This window comes from Leptonychotes weddellii, chromosome 9 (genome assembly GCF_054177405.1).
Source record: "Leptonychotes weddellii isolate Sample4059 chromosome 9, ASM5417740v2, whole genome shotgun sequence".
Classification (NCBI taxonomy): domain Eukaryota; kingdom Metazoa; phylum Chordata; class Mammalia; order Carnivora; family Phocidae; genus Leptonychotes; species Leptonychotes weddellii.
Window position 1 is genome coordinate 232,145 of NC_138377.1, and position 16,471 is coordinate 248,615.

Genomic DNA, 16,471 nt, shown 5'->3' on the forward strand with positions numbered 1-16,471 from the left:
GGCTTGCCCCACCGCGACGCCTGCAGCTGCCGTTCTGGGATGGGCGGGCGTGGATGTGGAGTCCGGCTCCGGGGGACGTGGGGTCCCTCCACGAGGGTGCGCGTTCCGCTCTGCTCCCTGGCCCGGCCCCTCCGCTGGGCCCTCCTCTGCGGCTGGCACGGAGTTGGGTGCTGCTTCATGCCCCAGCTGGAAGCTCTGCTCCTCTAGCGGTCGGAGCCCATTTCCATCCGCCCGTGACTCGGTGGTGGTGCTCTCTGCACTCCGCGGGGGCCTGGCTTTGCACCGGGATTTCCTTCATGCCGTTTCCTGGGCAGCGTCTGCGTGCGATGCCCCGGCCGCTAAGAAGCCGGCCAGCTGTCCGCCACCAGCAGGCCACCTGCCTCCTGCCCTGGGCCCAGCTTCTCACCCCTGTTCTCCTGACAAGAACGTCAGGGGCGCGTCTCTCTTCCTAGCTCCCCGCGGTCTGGTTATCCAGAGCCTTTCTGTGTCATCGGGATGGCGGACGTTTCATCCCCTCTGTCTGGACCGAGCCCGAAACTAGGTGGGGCTGTCCAGCTGCCTTGGGTCACAGGAGGCCTGACTGAGAGGCCACGGCTCCCGTGACGTGCCGTGGGGTGCAGGCAGCGGGCTGCCCTCCTGCCAGCCTCCCTGCAGGGCCATCAGCTGACACGCAGTACCGAAGGGGCCGGCAAGGGCATGCGATGATTCGGGAGAGGCCTGGGGGAGGGAGGGAGCCCTGCAGCTGCGTGGGGGGAGGCTGGTGCTCACGTGGGGTGCAGCGGGGGCGTGGGAGGTCCCGAACGGGGGCCAAGGGGACAACACGGTCTGACTCAGGCTGAAGGGAGAGTCGGCTGTGAGAGAGGCAGGGGTTTGGGAGCGATGCGGCCTGGGGGAGGCGGGACTCTGCGGTGCTCCTGGGGCCCAGCTGACAGGACGGGAGTGCGGACGCGCAGGGCACGCGGCTGCTGAGGCCGGGGCCTGGCCTTCAGGCAGGGGCGCCCAGACGTGAGGGCGGAGGTGCGGCGGATTTATCCGGAAGGATCGTCACCCTATGCGATTTTCTCGCTCACAGGGAATCGGACGGTTTTCTACCCCAGAGAAACGTTCACAAAGACGTGACGTTCTCGTGTGATCCTCGGTGCTTACCGTGAGCTTTTAGCATTACACGTTGAAGACTAGAGTAAGGCGTCCTGACGTGTACTTAAACGTTCCGTTGGGTGACTTTTTAACAAATTTCGTGGAGGCGTAATTCACGTACGACAAACTGCGAATCTAAAACGCAGCCCTTGGTAAATCTCGACAAACGTGCGCGTCGCAAAACCATCGCGGTGGCGGAGATCGTGGCCGAGATCATGAACGTGCACCCCCAGGACCCTCGGGCCTTCGCTGCCCCCGGAGTCCGTCGTGCCTTCTGGAGTTTCGTGTCTGTGGGATGGCGCGGCATGTCCGGATTCTCCGCTGGCTGCTGTGCTCTGGGTGACGGCTCCGGTCGGCGAGCACGGCTCCCCGTTGGTGGGGCCCTAAACGCACGCAGGTGGCCGGGCCAGCCGGGGCTGCAGCACATCTGGGGTGTTTCTGGGTTTGCGTTGTTGCGCACACGGCGCTGTGAACGTCTGTGCACGAGGGTCCGTGTGGACGTTTGCTCGGTCTTGTCCTGGGTGCGCGTCCAGCCTTCTCTGACGCAGCCAGGCTGTGCGCGCCCCACCAGGGTGGGGGCTGCTTCCTGGCGCCGCTCCTGGCCTGGCAGGAGAGAGGTGGCGCCCTAGGCCTTCTGCCGGGGCTTGGTCGGGTCGTGTGGTTTCTTCGCACGCTCCAGACGGCGCTCACGGGAGCGCAGAGGTCTCGTTTGACGCCGTCCTGCTTGGCGGTTCAGGGGTTTCTGTCAGTGTCCCGTCGGGAAGTTGCGTCCAATCCGAAGCCACAGATGTTTTCTGTCATCGTTCTCTGAATGGGAAATTTCTTTCTTAGCTGTTCTGTTCGTTTTGAGGGGATTTCTGTGCAGCATGAGGTGTGTAGGCCGAGGGCTCTTAGTGGGCGCGTGGGTGTGGGGCAGCCTCGGTGACAAGGTGCGTCTCCGTCGCTGAAGTTAGGGAAGTAAGTGCCTTTTGCGGCCGGACGGCCGTGTTTGTCTGCGCAGAGGTGGGGCTCTGGCTCCCTGCCTGGTTCACAGGCTGTGTGACGTTGTGTCCCTAGGCTCCGTCGAGGACTCCACGTCCAGCTTATTTGGTGAGGAGGACCCCGAGGACGAGGAGCTGGAGGCTGTCGCCAGCCACCTGAACAAGGATTTCTACCAAGAGCTGCTTGGCGGCAGCATTTCCAGCAGCTCCGAGGTGGCTGGAGGCCCTGAGGGGGCCAAGGGGCCCCCGGCCCTGGAGTCCCTGCTCGGCCCCCTGCCCACGGCGGCCAGCCTGGGCATCTCGGACTCCATCCGAGAGTGCATCTCCTCCCAGAGCCAGGACCCCAGTGAGTGCCTGGGAGCCCCGGGGACGGGTGGTGGATGGGGAGAGGGAGGGGGCTCCTCTGGCAGGTGCAGTGGGGCTGTGGCCGGCAGATGCCAGGTCCAGGTCACCCCCCATCTGTGGGAGGGGGAGGTGCTGCTTTGGGGTGCAGCCTCTTGGAAGGGTGGGCAGGGGAGGGGCGCCGCGCAGGGCGGTGCGAGCATCGCTAGCCCCAGCATGTGTGGACACCCCGAATCCCAGCAGGGCTTGTTGCCGCCTCCAGAACCCTCGTCCCCTGGCCCGGCGGCTCAGGGCCTGGCCGGAGCCCTCTGCTGGCTTGGGCTGTGGCCGCAGGCTCCTTCCTGCCCGTGTGAAGCGTCCTGCACAGGGACGGGGACTGGCTTCCCCGCCCGTCCTGCGTCTGTCTGAGCCAAGGGCGAGCGCTGCCTGAGGGCACAGTCCCCACGCGTGGCCAACATGACCCGCTGGGCTCCAGCACGGGCAGTGGGGGGGTGCTTGAGCAGGAGGATGGCCTGGGGCGCTGGCGGCTCTGGGAGGAAGGCCCGTTTGGTTCTGCCACGTTTTACTGCCGAGAGCGGGTTCTGGCCGTCCGCCAGGACTGACCCCCGAGGTGCCCCCAGGCTGCAGACAGGCCCTGCCTCATCCCTGGGCGCCCAGGGCTTGGCCTCCGTGTACTGGGGGGCCCCATGAGGGTGCGCCGCACAGACGTTTGTCACGTGCCTCTGAGCCAGGTGACGGGCAGGTGCGCAACCTGCCCTGACCGCAGTGGCGTCTCGGGCGGGAGGGGCCGCGACACGGCACAGCCCGAGCCCGCCAGTTGAGCACAGGAGGGGGGGGGCAGAGGGCCTGTGTAAAGGCCCCAAGGCAGGGGCAGACTGGTGTTGCAGGAGTCAGGGAGCGGGGGGAGGCAGAGCCCACGTGGAGGGTGCGAGCAGAGTGCGAGTGCCAGGGGAGCCTGCCCAGGGCCTGACCGCGGAGCTTCCCACGGGGCCCGCTGGGTGTGGGCGGTCACCTGGTGATCGGGGGCACCCCGACCTCCGGGCCGTGGAGGTTGTGCTGTTGGCCCGGGGGGGTAGGAAGGGGGTGGCCAGCAGGCTTTGGCGATGTCCAGAGCACATCCCGAGCACATCACTGAGGACGCGCTGAGGACGCGCTGAGGGTCCATCTCCTGGGCTGGTGGCTGGAGAGCCGGACAGCCTGCTCTCCCGCTCTGAAGGTGCCTCTGTCGTAGGGAGTCCCGAGGTCTGGTGGCTCTGCTTTAGCGTCCTTCTTGCACACAGTCCTGGGGTGGAAGCCACACTGCACATGGAGCAGGGCCGGGCCTGCCAGTGATGAGGGGGCTTCCGTCAGCCATTGGCCAGAGCCGAGGTCCCAGCCGAGGGGCCTCCTACCCTGGAAGGGGTCCTGAGACCGCCCAGGGGACGTCTACTCTTGCTCACCAGAACCTGACCCCAAATGACCCTGGCGCTGTGCTTCCCCGCAGCGGACGGGTGTGGGGACGGCGAGCTGGACCTCAGTGGCATCGACGACTTGGAGATTGACAGGGTGAGCGTCCGCATGCACTCTGTGTGCCGGTCGGGGCCCCAGGCGGCCATGCCTGCCCTGCCCGCACCGTCCCACAGGCCCTCCCGCGGCGGGGCCTCCCCTTCGTGCTGCCACACAGCCCCTGGGACCCATGTCCGCGTGCCCGTTTGTGGACTCAGCCCCTGCTATCGGCCTTGGAAAGGGTGGGGGGGACAGGTGTCCCTGAGCGGCTCCCAGGAGCGAGCCTGTAGCCCCGCGGGTCAGAGGCTTGTGCGCGTGGTGAGTGTGTCGGTGGCTGAGACCCGAGTGTGATGCTGTGCTCTGCCCAGTACATCCTGAACGAGGCGGAAGCCCGCGTCAAGGCCGAGCTGTGGATGCGGGAGAACGCCGAGTACCTGCGGGAGCAGAGGGGTAAGCACCCGCCCACCTGCCAAGGGTCCTGGGCTCCGGGGCCCCTGCTGATCTGCCATTTGGGGACTTTTCAGAGAAAGAAGCAAGAATCGCGAAGGAGAAGGAGCTTGGCATCTACAAGGAGCACAAGGTAGGGCTCGTTCGATGTGTGTGGAGACCAGCCCTGCCCCTCCCCAAGTCGTGCGAGGGCCCCCAGGGCCGGCGGTTCCTCCACTGAGGGCCTGCCGCACCTCTGGGACCCCGTCTGGGACCCGGGAGAGCCTGCTTGTCACGTCCGTCCTGGGGGTGCTCACAGAGACGTGGCTCGCTGCTTCTGTGTGGCTGGACGGGGACTCTGGCCGCGAGGCCAAGCTGGGGAGCGGTTGAGCCTCTGAGCAAGAAAGGCAGGAGCCAGGCATGCGCAGCCCGGGTCGCTGGTCTGCTCAAGAGCTTTTCCAGGGGAGGGCCTGCGGCTTGGGGTCAGGGCTTGGGGCCCCTAGCAGCGTGGTGGGCAGGCTGGCGGGCAGGAGACACAGCTGGGCTCCTGGAGCTGGTGCAGCACACCCAGGATCAGGTCCCTCCGTGCTGGGTGACCCGTCCCGAGCATGGCACCCTACTCCGCCCTGTTCGGGTGGCCACAGCGTCCAGCACAGCCAGGTGTCCATGTGGGTTCGTGGGCCGCTCAGCGCTTGCTGCTGGGTGACCCCTCCTGAGGGGCTCGCTGAGCTGGCCGCACACCCTGAGACCTGCCCCCAGTTCCCCCGCTGATGGACGGGGGCCGGCTTTCCCCTTCTGAGAGGAGGCGGTCGGGGCCGTCCTCTGGAGGCCCGGGCCCTGCACACCTCGGCTCCTGGGGCCGGGGATCCCCAGCAGACGCTGATTGCCCGGTCCCTCCCCCGACGGTGTCCAGCTGGCGGTGCCCCCCATCCCACGAGGCACCTAGCAGGTCTGCGGGCATTGAGATCCCCAGGGGGCAGTAACCCTCCTGTTTCCGTTGAGCCCAAGAAGTCTTGTAAGCGACGGGAGCCGATTCAGGCCAGCACGGCCGGGGAGGCCATTGAAAAGATGTTGGAGCAGAAGAAAATCTCCAGCAAGATCAACTACAGCGTGCTCCGGGACCTCAACAGCAAGGGTGGGGGCAGCCTGCAGGGGGAGGACGTGCAGCCCGAGGAGCGGGCCAGTGCCCGGAAGCTGTCTCGGAGGAAGACGCCTGCCGGCAGGAGCGGAACTGACCCCGTGAGCAGCGTGGGGAAAAGGTACTGTGCCAGGCGGGCCGGGCGTTGCGTCTGGGCAGGGGCGGGAGGCCTGGGGGCGCAGTCCCCACCCGGATGCTGGGTCTCACGTAGCATCTGCTGCCCTGGCCGGCTCCTGTTTGCGTGCAGGGCTGGGGGCTGAGGAGGGGGCCCCTACCCTGCAGGGTGTGTTCTGTCTCAGGGAGCAGGCGAGCCAGCCTGTTTTCCTGGGAGGGGCCCTTTGTGCACCCCTCCCCTGGCTGCGCAGCTCTCTGCCGAGAAGGAAGGGTAGAGAGCAGACTGCCGGAGGGGGTGAGCAGGACAGGGGAGAAGCCGTGGGCCGCGCCAGGTGCCTCTCCTGGCGGGGCAGCGCCCTGCACAGACGGGTCCAGGCAGCTCCGCACAGCTCCCTGCGCTGTGGCCTGCCGTCGGGTGGCTGCAGGCTGGCACTATGTTCCCCAGGGTCCCGGCCGTGCCTGAGCTGGTCCTCAAGGTCATGCACCCAGCGCAGAGCTGCCCCTGGATGGGCTGGGAGCTTAGGGGCTGCCTGGAGGTGCGGCCTGGCTGCATCCCACCCACCTCTTCCTCAGATCTCCATCGTTAGCAGCTTCTAACCGTGATTGATCCGAGAAGGAAAAGTGTTCTGGTTTGCCTTTTTTTCTCGTGACTCAGAGTAAACGTTTTTCATGGTTTTGTGACATTTTTTTTTTTTTCAACGTAAGTCATCTCTGCGCCCGACGTGGGGCTTGAACTCACAACCCTTGAGATGAAGTGTCACAAGCTCTTGTAACTGAGCCAGCCGGGTGCCCCTTGTGACGCTTTTTCTATTAAGTGGAGTCTTCCATTTCCTCGTTCCCCGAGCCCCCAAGTCCCCGAGCACCCAGCACAGCCTGTCGCTGTCTGGCATTCTTGTGTTCCCTTCTGACTGTGGTCCGGGGCCTGGGGAGATGCACCCCAGCCTGGCTTCCGCCTGCTCAGTGGACCCTCAGACCGTGAGAAGCAGCTAGGGGACCCTGAGCCCTCGGGAGCCTTCAGACCACAGGGTCTCCCTCTTCTCAGACTGCTCCCCTTGGAGGGGGCGCATCACTCTGTCCGTGGTGCGGGGGGCTGCTTTCCCGGGGCCCCGGCTCTGCCTCTGGTTGCCAGGGGACAGTGTGTGGGCAAGCCTGTCTCATGGGTCAGCTGCGCCCCGTCCATCCTAGTGTGTCTGCCATCAGGCCGAGAGGGTGAGCGGGTGGGGCTGTGGGCCCAGGAGGGGAGCATGCTTTCCAGGTCACAGGCCCTCCTACGGGCACAGACAGCTGCCGGGGCTGCTTGGAAGGGGTGGGGGGTGGGCGTGGGACCCAGACCCAGACCCCCCCCCCCCGTTGGCTGCCTCACTGACCACCGTGACCCCTCTGCAGCCAGGTGGGTGGACAGGGCCAGCTTCCTGCCTCCTGGGCTCAGGTGGCTCTGGACTCTGCGGGGCCTTGAGGGGTCGCTGCTGTGGCATGAGCCCACGGAAGCTTCCCACGAGAGCTTGGAGCCCCTGTGCGGAGGGCCTGTCCACCTGCTGGAAGCTGTTGGAGCATCCATTCCCAGTGTCCCCGGGGCCTCTTGGCGTCACAGTGGTGGATACCACTCAGTCATCTGAGTCCCCCCTGGATGCCTCCACCCCCACAGGCCCTGGGGCAGGGTCCCTGAGCCTGGACAGCGTCTGTGGCCAGGGCGTGGGAGGACAACCTGCCTCCTCTCGGGGGCGGGGGGTCCCACCCTGGACAGGTCAGCATCCCAGGAATGTGGGTATGATGCTCTCCTTTCTTGGTTCCTTGCAAGGGACGGTGTGGAAGGTGCCCTGGCTTCTGTGTTTGGAGGGTCTGGAGAGGGAGAGGAGAACCTCCCCATGGGCCTCTCCTCTTCTCCCCATGGGATGACCAGGGCCGAGGGTGGCCCAGGGGGAGGCGCCTCCCACTGCGGCCACTCCCTGCCATCCCCAACACATTCTTCCTGAAGCAGACCACCCAGAACCTTGACTGAGAACAGCTGGGCAGACAGCCTGGAGAGCCCCAGGGCAGTGCAATTTTAGATTACTTCTTAAAAATTTTATTTTGGAGAGGGGGGGCGAGAGAGCACACAGAAGCGTGAGCAGGGGGAGGAGCAGAGGGGAAGGAGACGGACGGGAAAGAATCTCTAGCCGACTTCACAACTCTGAGATCATGACCTGAGCCGAAACCAGGAGTCAGATACTCAACCCACTGAGCCACCCAGGAGCCCTTGATTTTAGGTTTTTATTCATCAAATGACAAATGTGCATCAGATCTGCCCAGGGCTATCTCCCATTGACCCACATAGCGTTTGAGCTAAAATTTGGGTTTGCTGCCAACGTTAAAAAGGAAGTTTTCATAGAAAAACCCTGATTTCCAGTTTCTGGCAGCCACCCCCCTCCCACCCCTGTTCCCAGCACTGCGCCGAGGCCTGGGGTGGGGGGGCGATGCTCACGCACATCACCGCTTGGCCTGTGGGGGTGGTGAGTAGGGCCGCTGCGCCGTCAGGAGGGGACGGGTGCGGTCTCTCGCGCATCCTTGTGTGCTGGGCACAGGCTAGGGGCTGTGTGCTCGTAGGATCCGCCCTAGCAGAGTGGGCGCGGGGTGGGGTGAGCCACAGCACGGGGCGGAACTGCTGGGGGAGCCGGGACAGGTAGGGGCCTGAGGCCTGCGGGGTCCGCCGGGAAGAGCGACATCAGAGTGAGCCCCGGGAGCGGAGTCGGAGAGGGAGTGCCCCCCGTCCCCACCCCAGGGCTGGGCACTCAGTGCACTCTGCAGGCGGAGTGGTGGCCGCGGCCTGGGCTGAGGCCACCACCCTGGGCTCTCTTTCAGGCTGAGGCCCATGGTGTCTGCACAGCCAGCCAAGAAGGCAGCCGTAGGAGAGGTACGTTGTGTGGCCCCAGCCGGGGGCAGGGGCCCTGGCAGGGAGGGACCGTGGGCTATCCTGGCCCGCACATGGGGGTCCTGAGGCCTGCGGGCGGCAGGGGAGGGGCCCTGGGGGCGGGCGGCAGGGAGCGGGCCTGCCACATCTGCCTCAGGCTGTGCGGCAGAAACAGAGGCTTCCTGGGCGCTCCTGGGTGTGCACGGGCTGGACGGAGGGGCTGCTTGGGAGCTCAGGGGGCTCTGGAGGGTGGGAAGCGTCCAGGAGACGGCAGGGGCCAGTGGGGGCCCAGGCTGGTGCTGTGCTGCCCGTCCCCCAGGGCAGGCAGCTTCCCAGAGCCTGTCCCCTTTGGCTGCAGACCTCGCCCATCCTGGGAGCCGAGCCTGTCCGGCCCGCAGCGGTGGTGGAGAGCGGGCCGGTGTCCTACCACCCCGAGGAGGACCCTGACGAGGAGGACCCCGACGAGGAGGACGGGGAGCCCTGTGTCAGCGCCCTGCAGATGATGGGCAGCAACGGTGAGGGGACCCTGCACGCTGGTTGGGGGGGTGGCAGGCCGGGGTGGGGTGGGGTGGGGTGCTTCTGAGGAAAGGGCACAGATCCTTTGCAGCCACCCCCCTCACACCCCCATTCCCAGCACTGCGCCGCGGCCTTGGCGGGGGGCGTTGAGACCATCCCTAAACTCCGACCTCTCGGCTTCAAATGAAATCCTCTTTCACCCCGGAAGGAGGTGGGGACTGAGACGCTTGCAGGTCGGCTGTGTCCGTTCCGCAGGGGGGCTGCCCCCCACTCACAGGGGTCCTCTGCCGGGAGGTGAAGGGCCCTGCAGAGGTGAAGACACCGCCATGGCGGGCCTCAGCGATGGTGGGGGGCCTGAGCACCTCCAGGAGGGGCCGCCCAGGTGGGCAGCGCCGCAGGGTGTCCACGGCTGTCCTCTGTGCCCCACAGATTACGGCTGTGACGGCGAGGAGGAGGAGGGTTACTGAGCCCGCCCTGCAGCCAGCGGCGTCTGGCGGGGCTCAGACGGGGCCTCTGTGGGCCCGCCTGCCCTGCGGCCCTCGCCACAGCCGCTCGGCACCTCCGTGGCCCTCGCCGCCGGGACCACATCTGGAGCACCGTAAGGAGCGTTTGCCAGCGAGGGGACTGGACCCGTGTCTGCGCGTCCCGTGAGATGTGGGTCTTACAGCCCGGGGACCCTCACAGGTGGCACCGCCTTGTCCCGTGGGAGGACACTGAGGCACGAGGAGGCTCACTCGTGGAAGTGAGTGCCGGACTGGAGGGGCTGAAGCTCCCCACCGGCTGCCCCAGTGAGGCCTCGGCCCCCACCCAGCCCCTCCCGCGCTGCGTCTTCAGCCGGACCCGGACTGTCCCGCGCCTGGCCACAGCCCGGCCGCTGGTGGCCTGAGTCAGCCGCACTCTGAGCAGATGTGGGACGGTCGGCTCCACGCCCCCGGGTGCACAGCTGCTCTGGGGGGTGCCCTGCGCCGCCCGTGTGGCTGGCCTGGGTGTCGGGCTGGCCCTGCGCCGAGCCGGAGTCAGGCAGAGCGGGGTCTTGTTTGAGCTGGGGTCTGGCTCAGGGCCTGCAGAGGGATGGCGGGCAGAGAGGGTCCTCGAGCCCGGCCGCGCTGCTCTGGAGGGTTCCCGCTACCCTCCACCGCCCCTGGGGGCCCAGGGACCACTTTCAGGGTCTCAGTGTGGGCATCGCTTCTCTGAACACGGCCAGGGAGGCAGGGCAGCTGCTTGTGCCCCTCGAGGCCCCAGCCTTGGCCGCCCTACCCGTGGCAGAGCCAGGCCACGTCCAGGGTGCGGCAGAGTCTGCAGGTAGGGAATTCTGAGGTCCTTGGCTGTGCCTGTCTGGACCCTGCAGCTCGCCGGGCCCCTAGAAGGCTGGACAGGACCATGAGTTCAGTGAAACAAAAGCCACTACTTGAACAGACACCCACTGAGGCTCTGGCCTGTGCTTTCCCGTCTGGCTCCGTGGCCTGCCCTGGAGGGGTGAGGCCACGGCAGGGCGCCCGGCCACTGGGGGTGGGAGAGGCGCATAGAGGCACCTGGCCCTGTTGTCACACGCACGATGGGGACGTGGCTTGGGCTTCATCGGCGCCCCCCTTGTGCCCAGCGCCGTAGGAAGTCCCCGAGTCTGTCTGTGGCGTGGGCTTGACGGCCGGGGCCCCCCGTGGGAAGGAGGGCTTGGCCGCAGCGGCTCCACACCAGCTCTCTGGCTCTGGGGTGTTCACTGTGCCGTTCAGGGGGCAGGGTGCGGACCGCCTGGCTGGGATGGTGAGCTCCCGGGACCTCCAGGTGCAGGGCTAGCGGTGGCTCTGGAGGGGATGGAGTCGCCCTCTGGGACACAGGGCTGCCCGTGGGGCGCGGCGCGCATGGCAGGCTTCAAGACAGGGCTTGGCGGGATGCCTCCCCGGGGAGCTGGGGCGAGAGCTGAGCTCGCAAAGCAGGGGAGGGAGGGGGTCCCTTGGGGGTTTGCAGAGGGGGAGGGGATTTGAGGGAAGACGCAAGCACTCAGGGTGGCCTGCAGGGCCAAGGCCCGGAGTTGAGGGGACATAATGGGGAGGAAGCCCAGGGAGGCCGGACGGGCAGGGAGGTCTGGGGGTGGATGGCCGGGAGCAGGTGTCTGGCTGAAGCAGGAAGGGTCAGGCCCCCAGATGGCTGGAGACGGGCCCGGGAGCAAGGGCTGGTGGGAAGGACTGTTCCCTGAGAGGGTGTGGTGAGGAGGGTCACGTGGGTGGGAGGGGGTGCTGGGGATTCGTGCTTTGGCGGTGACCAAGGTGCTGGTGAGGGATGAGGCCCCAGGCCAGCAGCTGGCAGGGTCCTTCTGGCCTCGTGCCCTGTGTGCCGGCTTGAGGGGGACATGCAGGCCAGTCTGCACCTCTGTTCCACATCTGCATGGGGCTCTTCCAGCCGGGGGCACGGTGTGGGGGGCTGTCCCTGGTGGGTACAGGCTCCAGCTAGAGCTCCCCGGCATTCCGCAAAGCTCAGCCCCTTCAGGGCCTTGGTGGCACGGAGCGGACCCTGCAGCTGCTGGGACGGGCCCCCCCCCGGCACCCGCTTCACCACCCCCTGAGCTGTGTCCCTGCAGGGTCGGCGGCAGGAATGGGTAACCTAGAAGCTTGGAGAGGCCTGGGTGCCCGGCCAGGGAGAGAGGCAGGGCCCTCAGGAGCCCCCAGTCCAGTGTCCGAGGGCCCGGGGCCTGACTCGGGCTGGGGTCCAGCCCCGAGGAGGGGCATCGGTAGTGGGGGCAGGGACGCCTCACCCCCACTGCACGCCGTTCCCTGCTGGCGAGGCCCCTCGGCGGTGGGCTGCTTCTACCCCGGGCCCCACAGCCTCCCCTGCGGGCTGGACACGTGTGGACCGCTTGCCCTGCTTAAACCACAGCATGGGTACTGAAGGGCACAGAAGCCGGCACGGAGGGGGCCTCCCTGGCCCGCGTCCTGACAGCCACCCCTTTCCGGGGGCCGGGGCTCGGCCAGCAACCGCAGGCTCGTCCTGAGAAGAGCACAGGGCTTTCCACTACGTCAGCGCAGTGCTGGGGGAGGGGCAGGGAGGAGGCAGCCTGCCCCCCCGTGTGCGAGCCCCTCCCCAGAGCCCTGGAAACCTGTCCGTGCTGACCGTCTAAGGAGCCCGTGTCCACCCGTAAGCACGCACACGTGCCCGTCCCTGGGCCTCCAGAGCTGGAGCCCCAGGCCTGCCGGGCCACTGCCCCTCCCAGCACCAGCGAGGCCGGGGTCCCTGTGTGGGGTCCCCAGGCAGCAAGCAGACATGGCCCCGTTCACGCTGCCCCCCCCCCCCCCACCGCAGTCCAGCTCTGCTTGGCCAGCAGGTCCCCTCCCGAGTCGCGCAGGGAGGGCTTGAGTGACGGACAGGCAGCACCAGCCCGGGCAGAGGGCAGTGCACGAGGACACGCCTGTCCCCACGCGGGCGTGCGTGTTCACACGTGCGCCCCCCCGTGCCTGTGCATGCCCTCCCTGCACGCACACGTACGCGTTCACGTGGGCGCGTTCCCACAGCTCCGTCCACGGCCGCCGGACTGCCCTTCCGGGTGCCAGGCCCGGGGAGGCAGGCGGGCCCCAGAGGCGGCTGTGGTCACGTGCCGTGACGGCGCGTCTCCTGGCAGGGCCTGCCCTGGGCCCGCTCCCCGGACAGGAGGGGGACGCCCAAGACCAGGGGTCATGTCTGCGTGTGGCACCTGCCGGTCACCCGCCCCGCGCGTGCTGTGGGACCTCCCAGCCGTAGGGTTGGGACTGCGGGTTACCGTCTGAGAGGGCTTTGGCGGGGGGGGGGGCCGGCTAGAGCCTCCAGGGCCATCCCCGGCGTCGCCAGCAGGCCGCAGGAGCGCAGAGGGCGGGGACAGGTGGGCGGGAGGGAGGTTGGAAGAGCTGTCCCCAGTGGATGGCATCTGCCCAGTCGCTCCACAAGGCCTCCGTCCCACACCTGCTCGGCCAGCCCCCGTCTGCGGTGGCCGTGGTCACACAGGCCCGCTCGTCCCCCCGCCTTGTGTGCGCTGGGCCCGCACAACATGCCCCGCGGCCGCCGCTCCCCGCCAGGTGCCCTCCTCTAGCCCCACAGAGGCTTCTGGCCTGGCCGGGCCCCGGAGCGCTCGTCTGCCCACTGCTTCCAGAACCTCCTGAGGGCAGCGTGGGCCTTTGGGAAGAGGGGCAGGCGTTGGCAGCCCCCAGGGATGGAGATCCACTGAGGCAGGGTCTGTGCTCTGCCGCGGAGCCCGATGGGAGCCCTGCGGTGCCCGCTGCGGGGGTAGCACCTCGCCCCTGTGCCCTCCCAGGACCAGGCCTGGGTGGCAGCAACACGTCTGTGCGCCTGCTCCCTCCAGCATCCCGGTGTCCCCTGCCCCTCCATCCACGCGTGGCGGCTGCGGCACGGACTGAGCTGCTCCGTGGCGCCTTCGCGGCTGAGCCCTGCGCGGCTCCAGGGGCTGCGTGGGGTGCGGGGCTCCTGCCGCGGGTGCAGGTCGGGGCCGGCTGCCCGCTCCCGTGTCGGTGCAGCTGGGCCCTGGGAAGAGTGTAGGGCGCCCGGCGCCACCCCCAAGCTGCAGACGGCCCAGCGGGGCTCTCAGGGACTCAAACTGCAGGCCATACGTGTAACCGCCAGGTGGACGGGGTGCCTAGCCGTCTGTCCTCGCCCCTCCCTGCCCCCTGGCGGCCACTTGGGCACCCTCGGGCGCCCAGGCCAGGGCCCGCCTGGCTTCCCGCAAGGCCTCCCACCCCCTGGGAACCCTGCATTCCCCAAATAATAAAGACTAGGAGCCTTGAAGTGGCAGGACGTCGGCCTGGGTGTGCAGTCTTTGTCCACGGTGCGTCAAGGCCACGGCCACGGCGTTGGAGGGTCCACCTGGCTGGGCCCCCACCACACACGGGCATTGTAGGCTCACCATCCCCCCATACGCTGGCCCTGTCCCTTCCCGGGCCTGAGGACCCCCTTGCCCAGCAAGGCAGCAAAGATTGGCGCGGAGGGAAGGTGGCCCGAGGCCCTGGCCCTGGAGGTGCAGCAGGAGCCTGGGAATCTGCTGGGCCTCTTGGACCCTCCTCGCCGCCCCGGCCTCCTGACCGCCCCTCCACGCGCGACCATGCTCAGCGGACCATCTGAGCTCTCAGCCTGCAACCCGCTGGACACGACGCCCCAGCTGCTGCAACCCTGAAGAGCCCCTGGTTGTGGCCCCTTCCCCCCGCAGGGCTGGTCTCCGTTACTCAGCCCCCATCCTACAGCCGCACTCCTGGGCAGCCTGGCTCGGGGGGGGACTTGCCCTGCTGGGGGCAGGACACTCGGCTTGTGCCCTGTCCTGTCCTGCGAGCGGACTGATGGCCCTTCTTGTGCCCCCCAGCTCCAGCTCCAGCTGCCTGCCCGCACCCAGGCCCCGCGCTGCCCCTCGGCAGGACACTCAGCCGCCCTGCACGTGTCCCCGGGTCCCTGGGGGATGCCAGAGGGGCTGGTTGGCTCCTGTGGGGAGGGCTCTTGTTTCAGGTTTCCAGGCTTCGCGTGTGGCGGGCAGGTTCCCTGCCTACGTGCCGAGAGGATTGGCTGCTCCCTGGGGAGGCCTGGGCCCCAGCCGGGCTGGCAAAGGTTAGGGGCCAAGGGACCGGCTCCAAAGCTGCAGGCCCTTCAAAGGCGACGTGGGCGGTGGCAGCGTGGAGACTCCTTATGGCCTTCCTGTCGGCAGAGGAACCTGGCTCAGGAAGCCATTGTCCCCCATACAATGGGCCCGGCTGGGCCCTGGGAGGGCAGGGGCCCCAGATTGGTGGAACCTGACCTTGACCCCGATCCACCGCGGATAGTCCCCAGCACCCTGGCATGGCTGCTGCGGCTGGCCCTGGCCAGGAAAGTGGACGGCTGCTCCCGTCTGAGGACTAGGGCATCAGCTCGTGGGTGGGCAGCAAGGGACCTTCCATCATAGAGAACAAACTGCTGACGCCATGGAGACTCAGCCAGTGCCCAGCTGTGCCTGCTCTGTCGGACAGCGGGGGCGCTGCCCTTCCCGTGGTGGGGAGGGGCCTTCGCACCAGCCAGCCTGAGTCATCGCCCCCGCCTTCGGAGGTCATTGTCTGCCAGGTACCAACTTGGTGGGGCCTGGGAAAATGACTGGCCGGCCCCACCGCAGGGGGTGAGCAGAGCAGGCAGCTACGGGCTAGGCCTCGGGCCGGAGGCCACAGGGCATGGGGCCAATGCCCCAGCGGGGCCTGACTGCAGGTGGTCACAGGGCCTGGCAGAGGGCGGTGGGCCCAGGGCTGGAGCCAGGATCCACCTGGGCCCATGTGGGCCCCGCACTCAGGTGCACACTCTACTCAGGCGCACAGAGACACGTGCATGTCATGTCCGTGATGGGAAATGGAGATGACCCTTTACGTCTCTGAACCACCCCTCTGCGGCGTGCACTCCCCCGGCCCTAGGTCTCCCCGAGGCCTCGCCACCCCTGGGCTCCCTGCAGAAGCCCCTTACCTGAAGGAGGAGGTTTCCTCCGACCACACACAGGGCTCTGGAGAATACAGATTTCCCATCCGTTGGCTCACAGATGTGTGCGTCCAGCCAGGGTCGGCCAAAGCCTCACAGCAAAGCATTTACTGTGAGGTGGGCCGTGGGGACCTGGCAGGGAGGGAATCGGGAAATCCAGCAGACTGGGTGGGGGGGTGGGCTGAGAAGAACAGGTGTGCAGCCAACCGGACCACTGGGTGGATGGGGAGCCCGGGCACGGTCTGAGGTAGGCCCTGGGGGGGCGGGGGCAGCAGGTTTGGGGGTCTGTAGAGTGTGCAGGGCAGCTGGTAGAAGAGTCTAGGATGACAGGCCAAAGAAAAGGGGTAGCCATCTGGAGCTCATCGGCCTACGGGGGTGTCCAAGGCGCCCTCAGGGCAACCCCGGCCTGGCCCTGGGCGGGGCTGCTCTTCATCTGACCCCAGCCTGGGGATGTGAGTGTCGGGGGGAGGGGGCGTGGTCACAGGGCTGGAAGGATCAGGCATGCACACAAGGTTCAGGGCTGCGCGGAGCACCCTGGCCCTGCCCCGCGGGCCCTGCCCCGCGGGCCCTGCCCGGGTAGGGGCTGCCGGCCCAGCCAGCAGGTGGCGCTGCAGGACAGTGAGGAAGCGAGCCCTCGCGCGCCCCGCGTGTGCATGCGCTCGTGTGGGTCAGGGCCCTGAGGAGCCCACTCCTGGGAGGAAGGAGCCCGCCCCGATGCCTGGCTCCTTCGCCATGTACATTTGCACCAGGTGGTCCCCTGATGCGGGCAGAGGGGCTCCTCGTGATCAGACCAAGAAGACCTCCCAGGCCCTCTCCACTCTCCTCCGCTTTGCTTCCTGTGTTACCTGCAGTGTCCCCAGGCTGGGTGAGGGGTGGGTTCTGCAGTGGACAGCAGGCTCTTCAGTGGTTCAGTATTCGTGGAAGCATTCGTGGAAGCCTCCAAGTTCCATGGAGTGGTGATATCCCTTGGGAAGTCGTGGGGTGAGGGGG

At 67.5% G+C, this 16,471-nt stretch overlaps 1 protein-coding gene and 2 long non-coding RNA genes across 8 annotated transcripts in view; 2 read left to right on the top strand and 1 right to left on the bottom strand.

The window, feature by feature from the left end:
• BRF1 (BRF1 general transcription factor IIIB subunit) overlaps positions 1-9,584 on the top strand; it is a 21,935-nt gene extending 12,351 nt beyond the window's left edge. For 3 of the 5 annotated variants that reach the window (XM_031033591.2, XM_081829795.1, XM_081829794.1), the window contains 8 exons: positions 2,194-2,463; positions 3,943-4,004; positions 4,313-4,394; positions 4,469-4,524; positions 5,373-5,629; positions 8,461-8,512; positions 8,868-9,024; positions 9,455-9,584. In XM_031033591.2, the coding sequence (XP_030889451.2) occupies positions 2,194-2,463; positions 3,943-4,004; positions 4,313-4,394; positions 4,469-4,524; positions 5,373-5,629; positions 8,461-8,512; positions 8,868-9,024; positions 9,455-9,492 (974 nt within the window). In that variant the 3' untranslated portion in view covers positions 9,493-9,584. Of the gene's footprint in view, positions 1-2,193; positions 2,464-3,942; positions 4,005-4,312; positions 4,395-4,468; positions 4,525-5,372; positions 5,630-8,460; positions 8,513-8,867; positions 9,025-9,454 lie in introns of those variants that run through there. The other 2 variants (XM_081829793.1, XR_014148251.1) reach the window with 2 other exon arrangements.
• Positions 9,585-9,608: 24 nt separating this feature from the next.
• On the top strand, positions 9,609-13,803 carry LOC145723338 (uncharacterized). The gene is made up of 2 exons (XR_014148254.1): positions 9,609-12,118; positions 12,898-13,803. It is a non-coding gene; the product is annotated as an uncharacterized LOC145723338 (long non-coding RNA).
• A 91-nt stretch (positions 13,804-13,894) lies between these two features.
• On the bottom strand, positions 13,895-16,465 carry LOC145723337 (uncharacterized). 2 transcript variants are annotated; one of them, XR_014148253.1, is made up of 3 exons: positions 16,327-16,465; positions 15,470-15,613; positions 13,895-14,683 (listed from the first exon to the last, which is right to left on the bottom strand). It is a non-coding gene; the product is annotated as an uncharacterized LOC145723337 (long non-coding RNA). The 2 variants fall into 2 exon arrangements; XR_014148252.1 differs by having other exon boundaries at positions 13,895-14,915.
• Between the last annotated feature and the right edge of the window lie 6 nt (positions 16,466-16,471).